At 52.2% G+C, this 20353-nt stretch overlaps 2 protein-coding genes across 2 annotated transcripts in view; both read right to left on the bottom strand.

The window, feature by feature from the left end:
- The window catches only part of HNRNPM (heterogeneous nuclear ribonucleoprotein M), a 39769-nt gene extending 39348 nt beyond the window's left edge, over positions 1-421 (bottom strand). The window contains exon 1 of the mRNA XM_068980737.1: positions 301-421. Within this exon, the coding sequence (XP_068836838.1) occupies positions 301-413 (113 nt within the window). The 5' untranslated portion in view covers positions 414-421. The remainder of the gene's footprint in view (positions 1-300) is intronic.
- A 5526-nt stretch (positions 422-5947) lies between these two features.
- On the bottom strand, positions 5948-20075 carry MARCHF2 (membrane associated ring-CH-type finger 2). Its single transcript, XM_068980860.1, has 5 exons — positions 20048-20075; positions 14990-15217; positions 10818-11013; positions 8906-9115; positions 5948-6532 (listed from the first exon to the last, which is right to left on the bottom strand). Exons 2-5 carry the CDS (start codon positions 15163-15165, stop codon positions 6377-6379), a joined length of 738 nt encoding a protein of 245 aa, XP_068836961.1. The 5' UTR covers positions 15166-15217; positions 20048-20075; the 3' UTR covers positions 5948-6376.
- Between the last annotated feature and the right edge of the window lie 278 nt (positions 20076-20353).

Below are 20353 nucleotides of genomic sequence, written 5' to 3'. Positions count from 1 at the left end.
GCCCGCGCGCCATTATCCCTGCGTGCAGAGGCCCGGCCTAAGGCCTCAGCGTCGGACCCGGTCTGGAGAGACCAAAGGAGCTGAGACCCGATGCCTGGGAGAGAGCGGTCCTACAGGCGCTCACGGGGCCGCCCGGCTTCCCCCCTCACGGCCTGGCCCGCCTCCACCCTCGGCAGAGCCTGAGGGGAAAGAAAGGCCAGCTGAGGCCGCGCCGGGAGGAGGCCCCAGCAGATCTAACGGAGCCGCCGCCAGCCACGGCGAAAGCGCCCAGGCTGGAACAAGGAGCCGTAAAATACTCACCCTTTCGGGCCCGGAGCTCCGTTGCCGCTTGGCACGCCAGGCGCGCCGCTCTCCTCCTCCATTTTGGGCTCCGTCGCCGCCACCTCGGCCGCCGCTTCGACCCCTGCCGCCATTTTCTCCGCGTCTGGGCTTTGTGTGAGCGAGAGTGCTGCGCGGCGCTGCGCCTGCGTGCTCACGTGACTCGGCGCGACCAGTAACGCCTGCGCGCGCCGCGGCGGCCTCCGGTCTCCTTCCCTCTGGACCCGGGCCACGCCCCTGCTCCGGGCCACGCCCCCGCCGCGCGCTACCACGCACAGTCCGCTGTTATTAATTCATTCTTGCAACAAACTTGTTTGGCGCCTACTGGATACAGTATCCGCTCTCCAGGTGTAGTTGTTATTATGGCTCAATCGTGTCCTATTCTTTGCGACTCCGTGAACTGCAGCATGCCAGACTTCCCTGTCCTTGATTATATCCCGGAGTCTGCTCAAACTCACGTCCATTGAGTGGGTGATCCCATCCAACCATCTCATCGTCTGCCAGATCTAATGAGGGAGGCATCTCTCCACCCGCCACACCTGGACCTTGTCACTCCCAGCTTTGTGTAATCCGAGCTGGGGTAGAATGACAGCTAAAGGTCTGTTTCCTAGGCTATAAAGGAGTTAGCCAGGCAAGGGTAGGACACCGAAGGGCCAAGCAGTAGGACAAATGTGCAAAATGTTAACAATGTCTCGTTAAGAAAGTATCTCATCCTACACAAGGAATACCTGGGCTAAATCCGGCCTGAGAACTCTGAGTGCAGAGCCCATGGCCCAAATCTCTCTCACTAAACAGCCATCAACTAATAACAAGATGTCTAGCTGGAGACTTCCTTTGTGCTTATGAATGTTAAGTGAGTGCACAAGCAAGAAGCCAAACCTGTTGATAGAAATTACATGATAAAAGAAACGATTGGACTCCTTCCTGCCTGACCCTGCGTCCTGCTGCTCTGAGAGCTTGGCCCTGTCCTCAGATGGGTTTTCAGGGTTGATACAGGGCTGTGTTCTGGGGCAGCCACAGTGGCCTGGGAAGAGCCCAGAGCCCCCAGCACTCAGTCCTCAGGCTCCCTTCCCCAGCAGCCGCCTCTCTCTCTGGTGTCTCTGGTACATTGAAGTGTTTCACTGGAACTTGCAGACATTCCCATCTAACCCCCAAACTCTCTCTAAACTCACAAAGGGAAAGAGTTTTGTTGGTTTGTTCTTGTTCTTGTCATTTTACCCTCTCTCACTGAATAACTACATTTCATCAGCCTCTGGGAAACTGACTTGCTATACCTTCCACCAAATTAAATACTTAATCCAGCCTGGTGATTCTGACCCTGACTGAGAACTGCAGGCCCGGAGAATAAACTCAGTAAACTCACTGTGAGCCAGAGGCTAAGCCTCACTCTCTCTTTCTGCTATGGGGGTTTGGGGGCTTCCCAGGTGGAGATAGGGCTTCCCAGATAGCTCAATTGGTAAAGAATCTGCCTGCAATGCAGGAGACCCTGGTTCGATTCCTGGGTCGAGAACATCCGCTGGAGAAGGGCTAGACTACCCACTCCAGTATTCTGGCCTGGAGAATTCCATGAACTGTATAGTCCATGGGGTCGCAAAGCTAGTGGTAAAGAATCCACCTGCCAATGCAAGTAGACGTAAGAGACCCAGGTTCGATTCCTACATCAGGAAGATACCCTGGAGAAGGAAATGGTTATTAATGCACTCCAGTATTCTTGCCTGGAGAATCCCTTGGACAGAGGCAGGCTACAGTCCATGCACTTGAAAACAGTTGGACACGATTGAAGTGACTTAGCACTCACTGTCAAGGTGGAGGCTAGGCCCCACTCTCTCTTTCCTGCTCCCAATCCCAGTTCAGTTCAGTCGTTCAGTGGTGTCCAGCTCTTTGTGATCCCATGGACTGCAGCACACCAGGCTTCCCTGTCCATCACCAACACCCAGAGCTTGCTCAAACTCATGTCCATTGAGTCGGTGATACCATCCAACCATCTCATCTTCTGTCATCCCCTTCTCTTCCTGCCTTCAATCTTTCCCAACATCAGGGTCTTTTCTAAGGAGTCATTTCTTCACATCAGGTGGCCAAAGTATTGGAGTTTCAGCTTCAGCATTAGTCATTCCAATGAATATTCAGGACTGATTTCCTTTTGGATTGACTGGTTTGATCTCCTTGCAGTTCAAGGGACTCTCAGGAGTCTTCTCCAACACCACAGTTCAAAAGCATCAATTCTACAGTACTCAGCTTTCTTTATAGTCCAACTCTCACATCTATACGACTACTGGAAAAACCATAGCATTGACTAGACAGACCTCTGTCAGCAAAGTAATGTCTCTGTTTTTTAATATGCTATCTAGGTTGTTCATAGCTTTTCTTCCAAGGAGCAAGTATCTTTTAATTTTATGGCTGCAGTCACCATCTGCAGGGATTTTGGAGCCCAAGAAAATAAAGTCTGTCACTGATTCCATTGTTTCCCCATCTATTTGCCATGAAGTGATGGGCCCGGATGCTGTGATTTTAGGTTTTTAAGCTAAGTTTTAAACCAACTTTTTCACTCTCCTCTTTCACTTTCATCAAGAGGCTCTTTAGTTCTCCTTTGCTTTCTGCCATAGGGTGGTGTCATCCGTGTATCTGAGGTTATTGATATTTCTCCCGGCAATCTTGATTCTATCTTCTGCTTCATTCAGCCCAGCTTTTCACATGATGTACTCTGCATGTAAGTTAAATAAGCAGGGTGATAATATACAGCTTTGACATACTCCTTTCCTGATTTGGAACCAGTCTGTTGTTCCATGTCCAGTTCTAACTGTTGCTTCTTGACCTGCATACAGATTGCTCAGGAGGCAGGTAAGGTGGTCTGGTATTCCCATCTCTTTAAGAATGTTCCAGTTTGTTGTGATCCACACAGTCAAAAGCTTTGGCATAGTCAATTAAGCAGAAGTAGATGTTTTTCTGGAATTCTCTTGCTTTTTCTATGATCCAGCAGATGTTGGCAATTTGATCTCTGGTTCCTCTGCCTTTCCTAAATCCATCTTGAACATCTGGAAGTTCTCAGTTCACATACTGTTGAAGCCTGGCTTGGAGAATTTTGAGCATTACTTTGCTAGTGTGTGTGAGATGAGTGCAATTGTCCCAATCCCAAGCACTTCTCAAACTACTTGTCTCAGAACTCCTTTCTTTCCCCCATCTGCAAGCCTCTCCTCCTCTCATCTTGACCCCTTACCCTCTTACCCTTGCCCCTCCCACTCAGAAATCTCTGATCTACTAAAATCCACCCTGCATACCAACCCTTCTCTGCTGGTCCCACTGGAATCTATCTCAGTTTACCGTCTTCTCCCTTTGACCTCTCTAGACAAGAGGGGCCCTTGAACCAGAGGAAGCCTCACAAATCTCTGAATTCCCTTGTCCAGCAGGGCTCAGAGATGGCAGAGGAGGTAACAGCAATCTGTCAGAATCATGGAGAAGAGTTCGAACACAAAGCACTGGGGACAAGAAGCCATCTCTCCTCTGATCCCTTCTCCCAAAGTGGGTGTGACTGGAGATCAGCCACAAGCCAGACCCAGGGAGAAGACAAACTCTCCACTAGGCTGTGCTCCTGTAGGCTGCTGGATGTAACCCCACCCTGACCAAGTTCCTGGGTTTCAGGGCCTGAGTTCAATCCGTGATCAAGGGACTAAGATCCTGCAAGCCTCACAGCTTGGCCAAAAAAAAAAACAAAACCAAGAATGATAAAAGGGATGTTTTAAAATGTTGCTTTAAAAAAAAAAAAAAAGAAGATGTTGCTTTACCTCACAGCCCATATGAGGGAGACCTGATTTCGATCTATGGGTTGGGATGATCCCCTGGAGGAAGGCATAGCAACCCACTTCAATATTCTCGCCTGTGTCCCCATGGACAGAGGCGCTTGGTGGGTTACAGTCCATGGGGTCACAAAGAATCGGGCACAATTGAGCAACTAAGCACAGCACAGCACACAGCCCATATTGAAAGCTTGCTATAAATAGCTTATTGTAAAGAATAAGAGATGATGCTATTAAAGTACACATGCAGTCGTAGGCTCTGCCAAAGGCTCTAAGACTTGCTCTCTCTTTGCTAGGGTTAAGAGTCATGAAAGACAGCCTAGCACCAAACTACAATTTTCTATTTGATGTCATGGAAAGTATTGGAAGAGGTATGCAAGGGAAACAGCTTTCCCTCTTCACGATAGCATACCCCGGGGCCTCTTTATATCATCCAAAGGGCACTACACTCTAAAGCTGGCCTGAGGGGGTGGGTGCCAGTCCTATGTAGAGGGAGACGCTACAGAAGCAAGAAAGGCCCCAAATGACGACAGTTAATCCCTGAGGGTGAGCCTGTTTCTGCAGATGCCTCCACGTGATGCTCATCTTTCTAACTGCCTCGCTCCCAGCCCTCTGCCCCTCAGTCACAGGGCTCCAAGCGTAACCCATCTGCCATGCTGCTCCTCCTACATGCCTCTCTGGTGCCAGCTTCCAAGCCTCCATCCCTGCATCCCAGCTGGCCTCCCCGGGGCAGAGAGAACTTTACTTTTTGAAGAGGTGACCCACATACCAAACAGGGCATGCGTGCTCAGTCACAGTCATGTCCAACTCTTTGTGACCCCATGAACAGCACCATGCCAGGCTTTCCTGTCCTTCATTATCTCCGACTTTGCTCAAACTCAAATCCATCGAGTCAGTGATGCCAACCATCTCATCCTCTGTTACCCTCTTCCCCTGCCCTCAATCTTTCCCAGCATCAGGGTCTTTTCCAATATTTGTGCCCAAAACAGCAGAACAGCCAGATGCTGTCCTAGGCCCACTGGGGATGTGCAACCTCAGGTGAAGGACCCTATGGTGGTTCTGAGCCTCAGTCTGCCCATCTGCAAAATGGGACTTATAAGGGACACCCCCCCCACCCCCAGAACCCACTTTCAGCGGCGTGCTCTGAGTATTCAATGTGGCCTGAAGCAAAGAACTTTCAAGTGTAAAAAGCTCAGAAGTTTGCTCAGGAAGCAGGTGCTGTAGTTAGCATGACCATGTTCGGCTTCTTTACCTGGGTCCTCCTCAAGGAGAAACACAGAGGCCAGCAATGGGGCCGTGCAGACCCCAGGGTCAACCCCCAATTCCACTTCCTGGAGTTAGTGGAATTCTAAGGAATTCCACTTCCTTAGACAAAGGCTGCCTTGCTCTAGGCCTCAGTCTTCCTGTCTGTAAAATGGGATTAAAAGCCATTCTTCCTGCTGATAATGGTAGAGGGGGTTAAAGGACAGATGTCTGTTGAGGTTTAGAACTGGGCCACATTCGGGGTGACCCTCCGTAAGTGTGGATGTTACATTAGTGAGTGTGAAGGGCCTAGCATGGTATCTAACCCATGGGAAATACACAGGAAGTGAAACCTATTCTTCTCATGTATATTTATTTTAAATCATTTAATATGTAACCCTGCTACCTCCTTGTCCCTGGAAAACCCTGCATTTCACAATGGATCCCTCAAACCAGTCGGGAGCATCTGCTGTTGCCACTGTTACTTCTGGGTAGTCCCTGACCCCCCTCGGTCCCAGGCCCCTCCCTTTGAGGCCTCAGAAATGTGACTGACAAGTCCATTTTGTCCAGCAAGGGGCTTCTTTTATTCATTCGCAGGGGGGGTGTTCTGAAATGTGGTGCAACGTTATAAAGTCAAGGGTGCCTGGAAAGCGAGCCTGCCAGGTGCAGGAAAATGCAAGAAGCCTGCAGAGCCTCCCAGCCCGATGGGCACTCAAGACTTGCCTCTGGCCATGACTGGTGGCCCAGGAGGGGCCAAGGAGACTTCAGAATGAGATCAGGGTGCCTGCTCCATCCGGAGCTTGGGACCATGTCTGTCTGTTCATCATCCTCGCATACAAGAGTGTGCAAAATCAATCTGAAAACAGCTTCACTCAGGAATCACAGAATCGGCTCCTCCGCTCGGCATCTCTTGGCCTGAGAAGCGCTCCGGCAGTGCAGGAAGGGTCAGGCAGTTTCCGTCCTTCTGAACACCAGGGCATTGCCAGCTGCCTCCTCCAGCCCAGATGGCAAGGCCGACCCGGCCTTCACACGGGCGTCTCCTCAGCCACCTTCTTCAGGAGTCCGGCTGCCAGTGGGGAGTGCTGGCTGCCCTCGGAGCCATCAGCCTGCATCTTCAGGCGCACTTTCTGGTTGGTCCTTCTCCACTCGGAGTACAGCTGGCAATGGTAGCGGAATGAGACCTGCAGGGCAGGGTGGACATGAGCGGGAGGGCCAGTGGCTGGAAAACTAGTGCCCCTGGGGCCTCTGCCCTGACCCAGATCAGCACCAGGCCCCTGCTTCCAGAGGCAGCAGCAGCATCAAAGTGGTTCTCACATGGACAGAGCACACACACCCACTCACTCGCGAGGGGACCCTCCCCAGCAGCACTGAGGGCCCTGCCAAGGGTCTGTGTGTGGGGCGGGGGGTGGAGGGGGTGGTCCCTTTCTGTTTTTCGGAAGGTGGCAGTGAAATGATACAGCCTCTTGCATGTGTGCATGCTAAGTCGCTTCAGCCATGTCTGACTCTGCGACCCTATGGATGGTAGCCTGCCAGGCTCCACTGTCCATGGGATTCTCCAGGCAATAATACTGGAGTGGGTTGTCGTGCTCTCCTCCAGGGGATCGTTCCGACTCAGGGATCGAACCTGTGTCTCTTGAGTCTCCTGCATTTGCAGGTGGATTCTTTACCACTAAGCACCACCTGGGAAGCCCATTAGAATATTAGTCAGCTCTAAAAAGAAATGAGCTATCAAGCTGTGAAAAGACATGGAGGAATCTTAAATGCATAGGGCTGAATGAAAGAAGCCAATCTGAAGAGGCTACAGGGAATTCCCCGGTGGTCCAGTGGCTAGTTAGGACTCAGCACTTTCACTAAAAAGACCACTTAGTGCGAGATTCCATCTCTATGACATTTTTAAGGAAAGGCAAAACTATGGAGACAGTAACATGGATCAGCGGTTTTCTGGGGATCAGAGCGGAAGGAGGGATGAATAAACAGAGCACAGCATTTTTAGGGTGGTGAAAACACTCTGTATGATACCATAGTGGGAGATACATGTCTTTATACAGTGGTCTAAACCCACAAATTGTTCCACACCAAGACTGAACCCGTAATGTAAACTGTGGCCTTGGGTGATGATGCGTTAGCGTTGGTTCATCGACTGATGAACTTGCCGCTCTGGTGCCATGTTGACTGTGGCGGAGGCTGGGCAGGTGTAGGGGAGGATTTGGAGAACTCTGTACTTTCTGCTCCATTTTGCTGTTAAACCTTGAACTGCTGCTGCTGCTGCTGGTGCTAAGTCGCTTCAGTCGTGTCCGACTCTGTGCGACCCCATAGGCGGCAGCCCACCAGGCTCCCCCGTCCCTGGGATTCTCCAGGCAATAACACTGGAGTGGGTTGCCATTTCCTTCTCCAGTACATAAAGTGAAAAGTGAAAGTGAAGTCACTCAGAAGTGTCCGACTCTGTGCGACCCCATGGACTGTAGCCCACCAGGCTCCTTCATCCATGGGATTTTCCAGGCAAGAGTACTGGAGTGGGGTGCCATTGCCTTCTCCACTTGAACTGCTCTAGTGAATCAAATCTGTTAAAAAAAATTTTTTTTTTCCAGTAAATGTCAGTGGTTCCTACTCTTTGACCAAGGAAGTTCCAAGAAACATTTGCACGGGTGGCACCCAAAGCACTGTTTATAACAGCAAATAAAGGAGAAGGAAAAAAAAATTGGAATAATCCCTGTGTCCATCAAAAGAGATTAGTTAAATAAATATAGCACACCCACACAATGAAGGACTGTTGGGTGACTGCCTCTTTTTTTTAAAGGACATTAGCAAAGTGAAAACAAGCAGACTGCAAAGCAGGACCTATGATGCATCCTACTTGTATTAAGAAATCTGCTTGGTGGGTGCACTGCAAATAATTCTTGAGGAGGGGGCACCCCCATAGCTGTGGTTCTATCTGTGGGACCTTCCCCCCTTCTCATGCCTGCCAAAACCCGGGGACAACACCCTCACCACACTCACTCTCTCCCAACCCCAGTCACCTTTTCTCTCAGTCTCTTTGTTTTTTATTTTTTGGCTGCACCACATGGCCTGTGGGACCTTAGTTCCCTGACCAGGGATCAAACCAAGTCCCCTGCACTGGCAGCCTTAACCATTGGACTGCCAGGGAAGTCTCTCTCAGTCTCTTGATCGTCCTCTCTGTCTCTCTCATTCTCCTGCCTTTTCTTCCACAGTCTTTCCAGTGGCTCTCTGCCTCTCTCCCTTCCCCTTGCCCCCCAAACCCGGACAGCCAGGTCTTAATCGGACTCGTGGCTAGCGGGGCCTGCACTCAGCTGAAGTGATCCCATGGTCTTGCATTCCTCGGGCAGAAGCCTCACGCTTGGTTCCTGGGACCTCAAACCGGCCTGGAATCTGGAGCTCCATGAGTTGCTGGGAGTTGCTTCCGCCCCACGTGCCAGCCACAAGCCCAGGCAGGCAGAGTGCGGCCCCATCCCCCACCCCAGCTCCATCCAAGTTACTGCCCAAGCCCCTGACCTGTCTGCTCCCAGATGCCTGCTGTCTGGCTGGAAGCCACTCACCAGCGTCCAGAGGACATAGATGGTGAACAGGGCGATGGTGAGGGCGATCAGTCCCAAGGCCTCCAGGTGGCTGTGGAGCCGGAGGTGGTCCTGGGCCCCTCGCAGGCACAGCCAGCCTGAGATAGCGGCCAGTGGCGTGATGAACAGGAAGCACACCACGTCACAGCACAGCGTCCGCTTCTCTGTCCGAGGCCCAGGGTCCTTCAGCCACTGCGGGGAAGGAGGGAGGGGAAGCCGGTGAGAGGGACCACCACACACCGCCCTGCTACGAGCCTATGCCAGGGGATGGGGCATCAGGGCACTCTCTGCAGACACCCATCTTCATCACTGTTCCTGCAGGACCCTACTCCTGCCTGGCCTCCTGCAATCCTTTCTTTCTTTCAGATACTTACTGAGATGACGACAGGACAGGCCTGGGTAGGGGCAGGGCATTTCTGCCCCTGGTTTTTGTTTTTTTTTTTTTTTGCCACATCACAAGGCTTGCAGGATCTTAGTTCCCTGACCAGAGATAGAACCTGCACCTCCTGCAGTGGAAGCTCAGTCGTGTCTGACTCTCTGTGATCCCATGGACTGTAGCCCACCAGGCTCCTCTGTCCATGGGATTCACCAGGCAAGAATACTAGGGCAGGTTGATGTGTCCTCCTCCAGGGAATTTTCCCGACCCAGGGATCAAACCTGCATCTCTTGCATCTCCTGCACTGGCAGGCAGATTTTATTTTATTTTTTCCCCACTGAGCCACCTGGGAGGCCCTAGTTGAAGTGCGGAGTTTAACCACTGGACTGCCACGGAAGTCCCATGCCTATTTTACAGATGGGGGAAATGGAGGGCATAGAGGGGCTGACTCCTTTGTGGAAACTCACATGGCTAGTGGTCTACAAAGCCAGAACTGGAGCCCAGGAAGTCTTGCCTCAGGGTCTGTGTGTCCTTGGCTGCTATGCTACACTGCCTGCCACAGATGACGGGTGGTAGGAATCCCTGCCTGCAGCTCCCCTGCTGGTTGGAGGAGAGATGAAATGACTGAATGATCAAGGTGGGGACTGCTATGCTGAAGAGGTAAGGCTGCAGAAACTCAATCGAGCAGAACGAACCTCATGAGGAATGGGGGAGACGTGCTCCAGGCTGCAGAAACAGCATGTGCAAAGGCCCTGGGGTGGAAGCATGTGCTCCACACGATGGGCAGTGGGTAGAGGGTGAGCTGTGTGCACAGGCCGGCTTGCTCTCCCACTGTTCTCTTAAGAGTAGGTCCTAAGCGGGCCAGGGGCTTTTCCAGGAGCCCCCACCTCAGCCCAGTGATATCACCCCTTGTAGTTCTCAGATGCCCCATGCCAAGCCAGGCTGGGCAGGGAGGAGTCTGGAGGGCACCCTGGTGAGCAGCAAATGCTCTGGAAAGCCGTGTGGCTCCCACCACACTTGGAAATACCCTGTCTCGACCCTGACCCACTGCACTCAAGCTGAGCTCTCAGGATTGGCCCACAAAGTCCCCCAGCCAGGTCACCACCCCTCCTTCAGGGCCACTGTCCTCCTCCTTTAACTCCCTTCTTTCCAACCCCTGGGCTTGGCCAAGGACACCAAGCTCCTCCTCAAAGGAGGCCTCAGGGCCTTTGCACCTGCTGTGCCCCCTGCCAGGACTGTCCTTCCCAAGGTTGGGGCTCCTCATTCCTCAGGTCTCAGCTCTAGGGTCACCTGAAGTGACCAAAGCAGGGAAGGGGCACAGGACCTGTCAGATCTGGAACCTCAGGCCCAGTTCCCACCCCCATCAGCAGAAGTGGCCCCGGGAAGAGGAGAGAGGATCCTCCCTCTAGAGAAGCCGCTTCCCCAGCCCACTAGGATCCTCCAAGGCCATTTCCTCCTTCAGCCCCATGTCTGCCTTCCTCCCTTCTCCCAACTCTGGCCTCTGGCTCCCAAGCATACCTCTGTGAGAGATCGGGACCGCTTCTCCACTGCAAACTCTGTATGGCACAGCTCGCAGTAGCTGGTGTTGGATGAGGAAAGCCACCTCTCCAGACAGCTCTTGTGCACAGCGCCCAGCGTGCCAGTGCACCCACATGGAGACAGTAGGCTCTCCCCATTTGCCCCCTCATGGCAGATCCGGCAGAAGGGACCATCGCTAGACACAGAGATGGGACACATGAGTAATGGTTGAGCCTCCTCCTGCTTCTGCTTCACTCTGCCCTGGATTGCACGCTCAGCACTGCCCCTATATACTGCTATTTGGCAAACCCCTATTCATCCCTCAATGCCCAGCTCCAAATGTCCTTTTCTCTTGGAAAGCCTTCCCAGACTCCATAGGTGGAGTGATGTGCTCCCTCCCCAGGGTTCCTGCAGCATCATTTTAGGCCCAGGGTGGGCATCACTTGTACCTGCCTGCCCAGTGTCTGCTCTTCCTTCTATACCACCACCTGACTGTGCTGGGCAACTGCCCCAATCTCAAGAGGACACCCTTGATGACCCCAGGCCTGACCAACCAAACCACCACACATCTCTGGTCACAGAGGCTGACTCAGGGAAGGGCACGTGTGATGCAGAGCCACTGGAATTGATTTCTGAAACTCTTCTTTTTTTTCTTCTCAACTCCAGAACTACAGGCAGCATGGCTGATATAAGTCTGGAGCTGCTGGCAGCAGCTCGGTCTCCACCTGGAGTCTGCAAATGATGCTAAAACAGGGGATCGCAGAGCCAAAAGGTAGGGAGAGGCAGATTCTCAAGAACATCATCAGAAGCCCCAGATTCAGTCACACCTGAAGGCCATGCCACCTGGGAAACCTGTGTGTCCCAGGAGAAGAGCTCCTGGGCTCCTCCACTCTAGTGAGGCTGGGAAAACAGACATAAAAAGGCAACTACAGGAAGCCATTTCCCGTTTCAGGGAAGTCTCTGCCCCAGCCTGGTCTCAGGGGATTCTGGGTCCTTTCTGGGGCACTTCAAGAGACCAGGGGCCCTTGGTGGGCCCAGAGGCTGTCCAGCACATGAGTCATTGTTTTCCAGACATTTCTGCCCAGAAAGTGGATTGCAGGAACACATGAAGAAGGTGGAGCAGGAGAGTTGTTTTCCAGATAAAACTGCCAGTTTCCCCTAGGAAACTTTCTCTCCTTTGTGTCTCTGCTGTGGGGGTGGGGCCCAGCTGCTCTGAAACCCAGGAGCTGAGAGCTGACCCCTCAGGTCTGCTTTCTGGCCCTTGGTCCTATGCGTGGGGTGATGCTTTCTCCTCCGACATCAAAAGGGCCTGCCCAGCTCCCCTGTGCACCCACACCCTGATCCCATGTTCCCAACACACACTGAGTGAACAGGAAAGACATCCCTACTCCAGGAGCCAGACCAGAAAGTGGAAGTAATGAGGACCAGGAGGAAGAGTCACGTTGGGTTGGTTTGGGGGGTTTGTCCCAGGGAACCCTACTTAGGAGGTTCAAGTTCAGAGAAAATGAAATATGGGTAAACAAAGCATACACTGACAATGATGGAGCGCTGATCAGGTCCCACGCACCGTTCAAAGGGCAACATCGGGGTTAATCTGTCTCGTTCTCACAGGGAGCCTGGGCGGAAGGTGCTGTTATTGCCCCCCTTTCACAGATGTGGAAACTGAGGTATCGAGAGGTTGACTTGGTTGTGCCAAGTCACACTGGATTTGAACCCAGGAAATCGCTCTAAGGCCTATGAACCCAGAACCACTAGGTTGCCTGCCCCCAGAAGTAGGGCAAGAGAAGTGGGCTCTACTGTTTGAAATTCTGGCAGGAAAATCATGCAGAGGAAACAGGAGAGGAGAAAATGGGATAGGAGAGTGGGTGAGACATCCACAGGCCCCCGTCAGGCTGCCCAGTGCAGGCTCCATGTAGGAGAGATGTGAACAAGAAAGGAAACGGAAGCCATGCCCAGTGACACTGGCAGGTATCCAGTTCTCTCCTGGCCTTGCTTTCCCCAGGTGTCAAAAGGGAGGGTGAGGCGAGGTGCCCCATGGGAACCCCATGGAGGGAGAAGTCCTCCCCACGCCCCCTGCTGGCAGCTCTGGCTGGGAACCCCTTAGGCCTGCCAAGGGTCCCCTCACTCCCAGGCTGGGTCACACAGCACAGACACCTTCCTGACTCAAGGGGTCTGATGGAGATGCATACAGAGAAACCCCAGAGGAAGCCCAGAAGGAGCCCTCCAGTCTCACCTGGGCTCAGGCAAGGCAAAGACCTGTAGGGGGCCCAGCACTGGGCTCCCTCCACAACACAGCAAGTCTTCCATCTGCTTGTTTGTATGTCTGAATGAAAAGTTTATGAATTAATTCTGACACCTGCTACCCATGTGGATGAACCTTGAGGGCGTGACACTCAGTGAAAGAAGCTGGTCACAAAAGGACAAAGACTGGTGAAGTCCACTTCTACGAGTTTTCTAGGGGAGTCAGATCCAGAGACAGAAAGCAGGAATGGTGTGGGGCCCCAGGGCTGAGGAAGGGGGAGGGGAAGTGAGTGTTTAGTGAAGACAAAGTACAAGATCAAAAGAGTTATGGGAGGGACTTCCCTGGTGGTCCAGTGGTTAAGAATCTGCCTTGCAATGCAGAGTACATGGGTTCGATTCCTGGTCAGGAAACTAAAATTTCACATGCTTCAGGGCAACTCAGCCAGTGTGCCGCAACTACTGAGCCCGTGTGCTCCGGAGCCCGCATGCTACAACTAGAGAGTCTGTGACCCACAGTGAAGATCCCAAGTGCTGCAGCGAAGACCTGACAAGGCCAAATAAACAAATGTTAAAAAAAAAAAAACAGTTGTGGGGCTGAATGATGGTGATGGTTACACAACACCATCAATGTACTTAAAGCCACTGAACAGTACACTCCCAAGTGGCCAAAAAGGTAAATTGTACAAATTTGATGATCTGAAGGAAACATCACAGTAATATATTAGACTTGAAAAACTGGTGGCTAGTTTAAATCTTAATGAGTTAAGGCAGATTTAAATTGGTGTGGGGTTTCTTTGGGCTTCCCAGGAGCTGCTAGTGGTAAAGAACCCGCCGGCTGATGCAGAAGACATAAGAGACCAGGGTTCCATCCCTGGGTTGGGAAGAATCCTTAGAGGAGGGCAAGCCAACCCACTTCAGTATTCTTGCCTAGAGAATCCCATGGACAGAGGAGCCTGGCAGGCTAGAGTCCACGGAGTTGCAGAGAGTCAGACATGACTAAAGCTACTTAGCATGCACACATGGGGTTTCCTTAAATCTCTTTCCCTTGATGACAAGTTGGTGAACCAAGCAGATTCAGCTCACACATGTGTCTGGAAGATTGGCACCGAGGTTTAAATACATTAATCGAAAACTTTGCATGCTCAGTCGCTTCAGTTGTGTCAGATCCCATGGACTGTAGCCCGCCAGCCTCCTCTGTCTGTGGGATTTTTCAGGCAAGAATACTGGAGTGGGGTGCCATTTTCTCCTCCAGGGGATCTTCCAAACCCAGAGATCGAAGCTGTGGCTCCTGATTCTTTACCACTGAGCCACCAGGGAAGCATTATGAGGGGGCAAAGCCCCTTGTGAGCAATATATGGGGACCATGGCCATGCACTTTCAGAACCACCCAGCGAGAAGGTGCCCCAGTTTAGAGATACAGGAGAGCAGCAACTTTTCCCAGTCCTACATGGAGAGAGGCTCCCACGTGGGCCCCAAGCCCAGGTACCTTGAGGCCACAACCAGCACTACCAGCTACTTCCTTGTGCAGCCTCCCCAAGATGTGAACTACTCAGCAACATCAGCTCTCCGAATTTCACCCAGTAATCTGGAGTTTCAGCTTTTCCTGAAGAATCTGACCTGTCTACCCAGTTTCCATGTGGTGATTACTCACTGGGCCCCTTTCGCTGATTTATTTGCTTACCTGGTCCCTCTGGGTGGTGAATTTTTCTTTTATTTTTTTTGGCTGTACCACTCGGCATGCAGGATTTTAGTTCCCCAATCAGGGATGGAACCCACGACCCCTGTGGTGAAAGCATGGAGTCTTAACCATTAGACTGCCAGGGATGTCCCAGGTGGTTGGATTTCTGACTGCGGGTGGGGCTGGGAGTAAACTGTTTGGGCTGGAGAATGAAGCAAGTGAAAGCATCAATCCCTGCTCGGTCACCACTCACCTTGGTGTGTCCAAGGCCCGGATGACGGTCGAGAGGAGCCGGCCATCCCTTGAAGTCACCTGGGCCACATACTGGGGTGGCCCGAGGCCTGTGGCCTCCACGACCTTGGAGAAGGCAGGGCTATCGGAGCAGTCACACAGGGAGCCGGGGAGGTGACAACAGTCACCCGTCGTCATGGCCACAGGGAGCCCTGTGTCCTCAGGGCCCAAGGCCCATGGTCCCAGGAGCCTGGGGAGAGGCCGGCAGGAGGATCAAGAGCAAGGTTAGCAAGCCACACACAGCCCAGAGCCAGCTCTCTGATTTGCGGCTGAACAGTCTCTAAGATGGGCCTTTGAAGGGGGGCTATGAGGATTCAGTCAGGTCACACATGCAACTCAGGCCAGGCCTGGCACATCTCAGGGGCCTGGCTATATTCTCTCTGACTCTCCTAAGAAAGGTCATCCTGGTCTGGCCCACAAAGCATATAGGACATCACCTTTCCAGCCTGAAGCAGTAGCTAACAGTGACTGAATACCTTCTGTGTGGTAGGCCCAGTGCACGGTGCTCTCTAGGGCCAGAACCATCCTTGCCAAAATCATGGAGAAACTGTTCGCCATGGACTGGATTCCCAGGGTTGGACTCAGAGAGGATAAGCCTGCCATGGAGTGGGCCAGAACTGAGCTACAAACTTGGCCCAAATGACCAGGATGGTGAGTCATTTTGACCCTGCTGGTTCATGGCTTCTTGTTGGCTCTGAGTTTCTTGATAATTCAGGCTATCGAGGAAGTGGTAGTCCAGAATGGGGTAGTGTCTGTCCCCACCCAGAAGAGCAACCACTTAAAGTGGTGCCTCTGTCCCCAAGGAGAGGCCATGGGAGACAGCCAGAGCCTCAGGCAGCAATCTGAAGTCTGCTTTGGTGGGGAGGGTGGGGACTGACTTCAGCAGGATTCCATCCCCCTACGTCTCCACCCTAGGGTCTGACCTGTCAGCAGGAACCCTTGGCAAGCTCCTCTTCCATCCCAGAACCAACCAGCAAGACTTGTGTGTTTCCCTGTGAGAATTTCATGAAAGGGACTGAGGCCTCTGGAAGCCAATACAGGTGCCCTAGAGCTTAGGATCTCCGTCCCAAACTTATCTCACCCTCCACCGTCTGCCCCCACGAACTGTGGTCCAGAGACCCCAGAAACACTCACCGAGGTACCCCCCCCCACACACACACACAAGTGGTTTTTACCCACCCTTGCTAGTCAAACTCTGAGATCCAAGGAGGGGTGGAGGGAAGCAGTGCAAGTCACTGGCTAACTTTTTGCACCAGGACAGTCTCCTGCCTGATCAACAATCTCTGAACAGCTCAGCCAGAAGTGCTCTGGGCCCAATAGGCCCTTCTGAGCCTCCTAAGTGGGGCCACATAGTCAGCCAGATAAGCAAGTGTCAGTCCAGAGGCAGGAGGAGCCTGGGAGGAAGGCTGCATGACCGAGATAACACCCACAGGACAGTGGCCAGGCTGCTAAGTCGTGCACACTGCTGTCCCTCCCAAGGGAGGCCAGCAGGGAAGCTGCTGCGCTACCCAAGGGAAAGGCTGCAGAGGGGACTCCATGCCTCTTTCCCCTCCAAGGATTGGCCTTCACATTTCTGCAAGTAATTGGGCGTCCCAAGACACATCACAGCTCCTATGCATTAAGTTCTACCATTTCTTTTATTGTCAGGGGAAAAGCAATGACAGAACCAAATCAACACTGGTAAAATCTGCTCATGCAAGGCTTGCAAATCAACCAAACGATGCTAGCAGCTACTGCAAAATAAACTCATGGTTGCCAGGGGAAGGGATAGTTAGGGATATTGGGAAGGTCATGTACACACTGCTATATTTAAAATGGTTAACCGACAAGGACATTTTGTAGAGCACAGGGAACTCTGATCAATGTTATGTGCCTGCTCGAATGAGAGAAACTCTGTTACTTTCATGTAATTCTCAGATGGAAACACACAAGCCTTATTGGGTGGTTCTGGGATGGGGGTGGGGGTGCTGGAATGGATACATGTATATGTATGGCTGAGTCCCTTCCCTGTTCAGCTGAAACTACCACAACATTGTTAATGGGCTATATCCCAGTACAAAATAAAAAGTTTGAAAAAAAAAAAAAAATTAGTGGCTACTGTAAATTAAGTAACTTCTGGGACTTCCCTGGTGGTCTAGTGGCTAAGACTGTGCTCCCAATGCTGGGGGACCAGGTTGGATCCCTGGTCAGGGAACTAGATCCCACAAGCTTTGACTAGAGATCCTACATGCTGCAACTAAGACCCAGCTCAGCGACAGTATGGACAGTAGCCTCCCAGGTTCCTCTGTCCATAGAATTCTCCAGGCAAGAAAACTAGAGTGGGTCGCCATTCCCTTTCCAGAGGATCCTCCCTACCCAGAGATTAAATCCAGGTCTCCTGCATTGCAGGCAGATTCTCTACCATCTGAGCCACCGGGCAAGCCTAATATATATATATATATATATATTTAAAACATACCTAACCTTAGTGCTATATTTAAAATGGATAACCAACAAAGGCCTATTATATAGCACATAGAACTCTGCTCAGTGTTATGTGCCAACCTGGATGGGAGGGGGGTTTGAGGGGAGAATGGATACATGTGTAATGTATGGCTGAGTCCCTTTGCTGTTTACCTGAAACTATCACAATGTTGTTAATTGGCTATACCCCAGTACAAAATGGTGTTAAGAAACAATAAAAATTTTTAAAAAGAAAAGGTACCTCCTGCAAGCCAGGCACTGTGCTGAGTTTATTGAACTCCAGTAGTTGTTATAAATGTTCCTTCAAAGGTCACCTCCCCTGCGAGGCCTTCCCTGATCATTCTGGTCGAAGTGCTACTCATGTTCACATTATTGCCCTCACAGACGTGTCCCTCTCTGAAATGTTCTTATTTCTTTTTCTTATTTTGGCCACATGGTGAGGCTTGCAGGATCTTAGTGCCTTGACCAGGGATTGAACCTAGGCCCTCAGCAATGAGAACACAGAGTCCCAACCACTGGACCATCAGGGAGGTCCCATTAATGTTCTTATTTCTTCGTCTGCTGGTTAAACAACATGTGTCTTCCACCATTGGTCATCTCCAGCGCCTGATCCAATGTCTGGTACACAGTTGCTGCATTAATTCCTCAGCCCCTCTTCTGTGCAAGAGCAAGGTGGGAGAGGCAAGTCCCTTGATCCCCAGACCTGGTCTGCCAGCACCCAAGATGCGAACCAGAAATCTTCAGAGGCTGGAGATCTGTGCAAAGCACAGAGGCTTGGGCTCAGGAGAGACCAGTTTCGAGCCTGGATGCAAGGGTAGAGTGGCTGCAAGCTGGACTCAGCACTGGGGGCGCTGGGAGGCGTGACTAAGCCAACGCCTCCAGCAAACTTGGCCCAGTGCCCGGGAGATAGATTTCACTCAATTTTCACAACAAACCTATGATGGAAGTCCAATAACTACCCCCATTTGACAGGTGAGGAGGCTCAGAGAGGGGCAGTTACTTGCCCAAGATCACACAGCTAAGTTGGGACAGTGTAGGATTTGAACTTAGTCCAGTGAGTGGGTCTGGGACCCAAGAGATCTGGGTTCTTTTAAGTCCTGACTCTGGTGCTGATGCTGTGTATCCTGGGACAAGTCACTTGGCTTCTCTGGGCCTCATTCTCCTCTTTTGTTAAATAAGTTGATGAAGCTAGTGGACTGTGTCTGCTGAAGGGCTTCGTAAGAAGAAGCCCCTAGGTTCAATTCCTCCAGCGAAGCTCGTCCTTGGCTAGGCTTGTCTGGGGTGGCACGGGGGCACCACAACCTTTTGAACAGCTTCTTTTTTCTGAGGGCAGGAAGCTGAAGGAAGAAGAGTCAGATGGCCCTAATTCCCCCACAGTATCATCTCAGTTCAGTTGCTTCACTCCCTGGGCCTCAGTTTTCTCGTTCGTTTAATGGTGGGTTGCAATGAGACCCAGCTCATATATGCATAAGCATGAATAAGTTGATAAATTTTAGCTGTTATGATAATTATTGTCCTCAGCTTACAGACAGCTGTTGGGAGGGTCTGGTGATACAAGGCACAGTCAGTGCCTGGCACACAGTAAGCACTCAACAAATGCACACAGTTATTATTTTTTTAGGATAAATGTGTAGCCTGTGAAATACATTCATTTCTCTTCACTTAGCAAAAATAAGCTCCTGTGTGCCCTTTCAGCACTTGCATAGCCCTGCACTGGAGGCCAGACTCTAATCCCAGCTCTGATCTTTACTCACTATGTAGCCCTGGTTGAAAGGCTGGCCCTCTCTGAGCCTTGACTTCCTCAGCTGTATAGCAGAGAAGGGGCTTCCCTGGTGGCTCAGTGGTAAAGAATCCACCTGCCAATGCAGGAGATGTGGGGTCTATTCCTAGGTCAGGCAGATCCCCTGGAGAAGGAAATGGCAACCCACTCCAGTATTCTTGCCTGGGAAATCCCATGGACAGAGGAACCTGGTGGGCTACACTCCATGGGGTCGCAAAAGAGTCAGACACGACTTGGCCACTAAACAACAGCAACACAGCAGGGAACATTTCCAGTACTTCCACTTGATATTGTCACTAAAGGATTAAATGGACTAAACCTATAAATTCTGGCTGTCCTGTTTTGAGCACCCACTAACAGCCAGGCTCTCTGCTAAGCAAATGCCTGGGTCATCATCTTGACTATTTTCCTGGCAGAGCCCCTCTGAGGAGGAGGTTGGGGAAGGTGACTGGTCACTTATTGACTGCCTACTATACGCAGGGCGCTTTCTTCATTTGCACCTCCTAAATCTTCACAACAGCCCCGTTAGGTTGGTCCTGGGATGACCTAGTTTCACAGATGGGGAAACTGAGGCTCAGAGAGGCACCTACTGCGCGCCAGCCCCCCGGAGACCTCCTGCCTTCTACAAAGACGGAAACTGAGACCACCTAGTCACTGGGAAGGCTGAGGCCGAAGGTCCGAGCCTGGCCGTCCTTCAGGGGGCCGGGCTCGGGCCTCGAACTCTGGGCCATGCCGCAGAACGGCACCCCTCCACCCCATCCTCCCGCCCGTGCCCACCTGATCCGCGGCCGGGCCGGGCGGCCGCGCAGGCCCCTCCGCTCGCCCCGGCCCTGGTCCCGGCCCGGCCGGTCCCGCCAGCGCTGCTAGCTCCGCTCTGGCCGGTACCTGCGTCCGGACACCGCCCGCCGAGCCGACGGTGTCAGGGGCCAATGGCGACCACCTCTCGCCTACACTGGCCAATCGTCGTGAATGTCCCACCCTGGAAGGCGGGGCCAGAGGCGACGGGGACGTTTTGGGCCGCACAGGCCCGGCGGCGCCGCAGCTGCTGACTCCGCCCCTACCGCGTCCTGGCTCCGCCCTAAC

Source organism: Capricornis sumatraensis, chromosome 9 (genome assembly GCF_032405125.1).
Source record: "Capricornis sumatraensis isolate serow.1 chromosome 9, serow.2, whole genome shotgun sequence".
Taxonomy (NCBI): Eukaryota; Metazoa; Chordata; class Mammalia; order Artiodactyla; family Bovidae; genus Capricornis; species Capricornis sumatraensis.
Note: the sequence above shows the minus strand (reverse complement) of the source record. Positions and strands in the feature narration are given on the sequence as shown.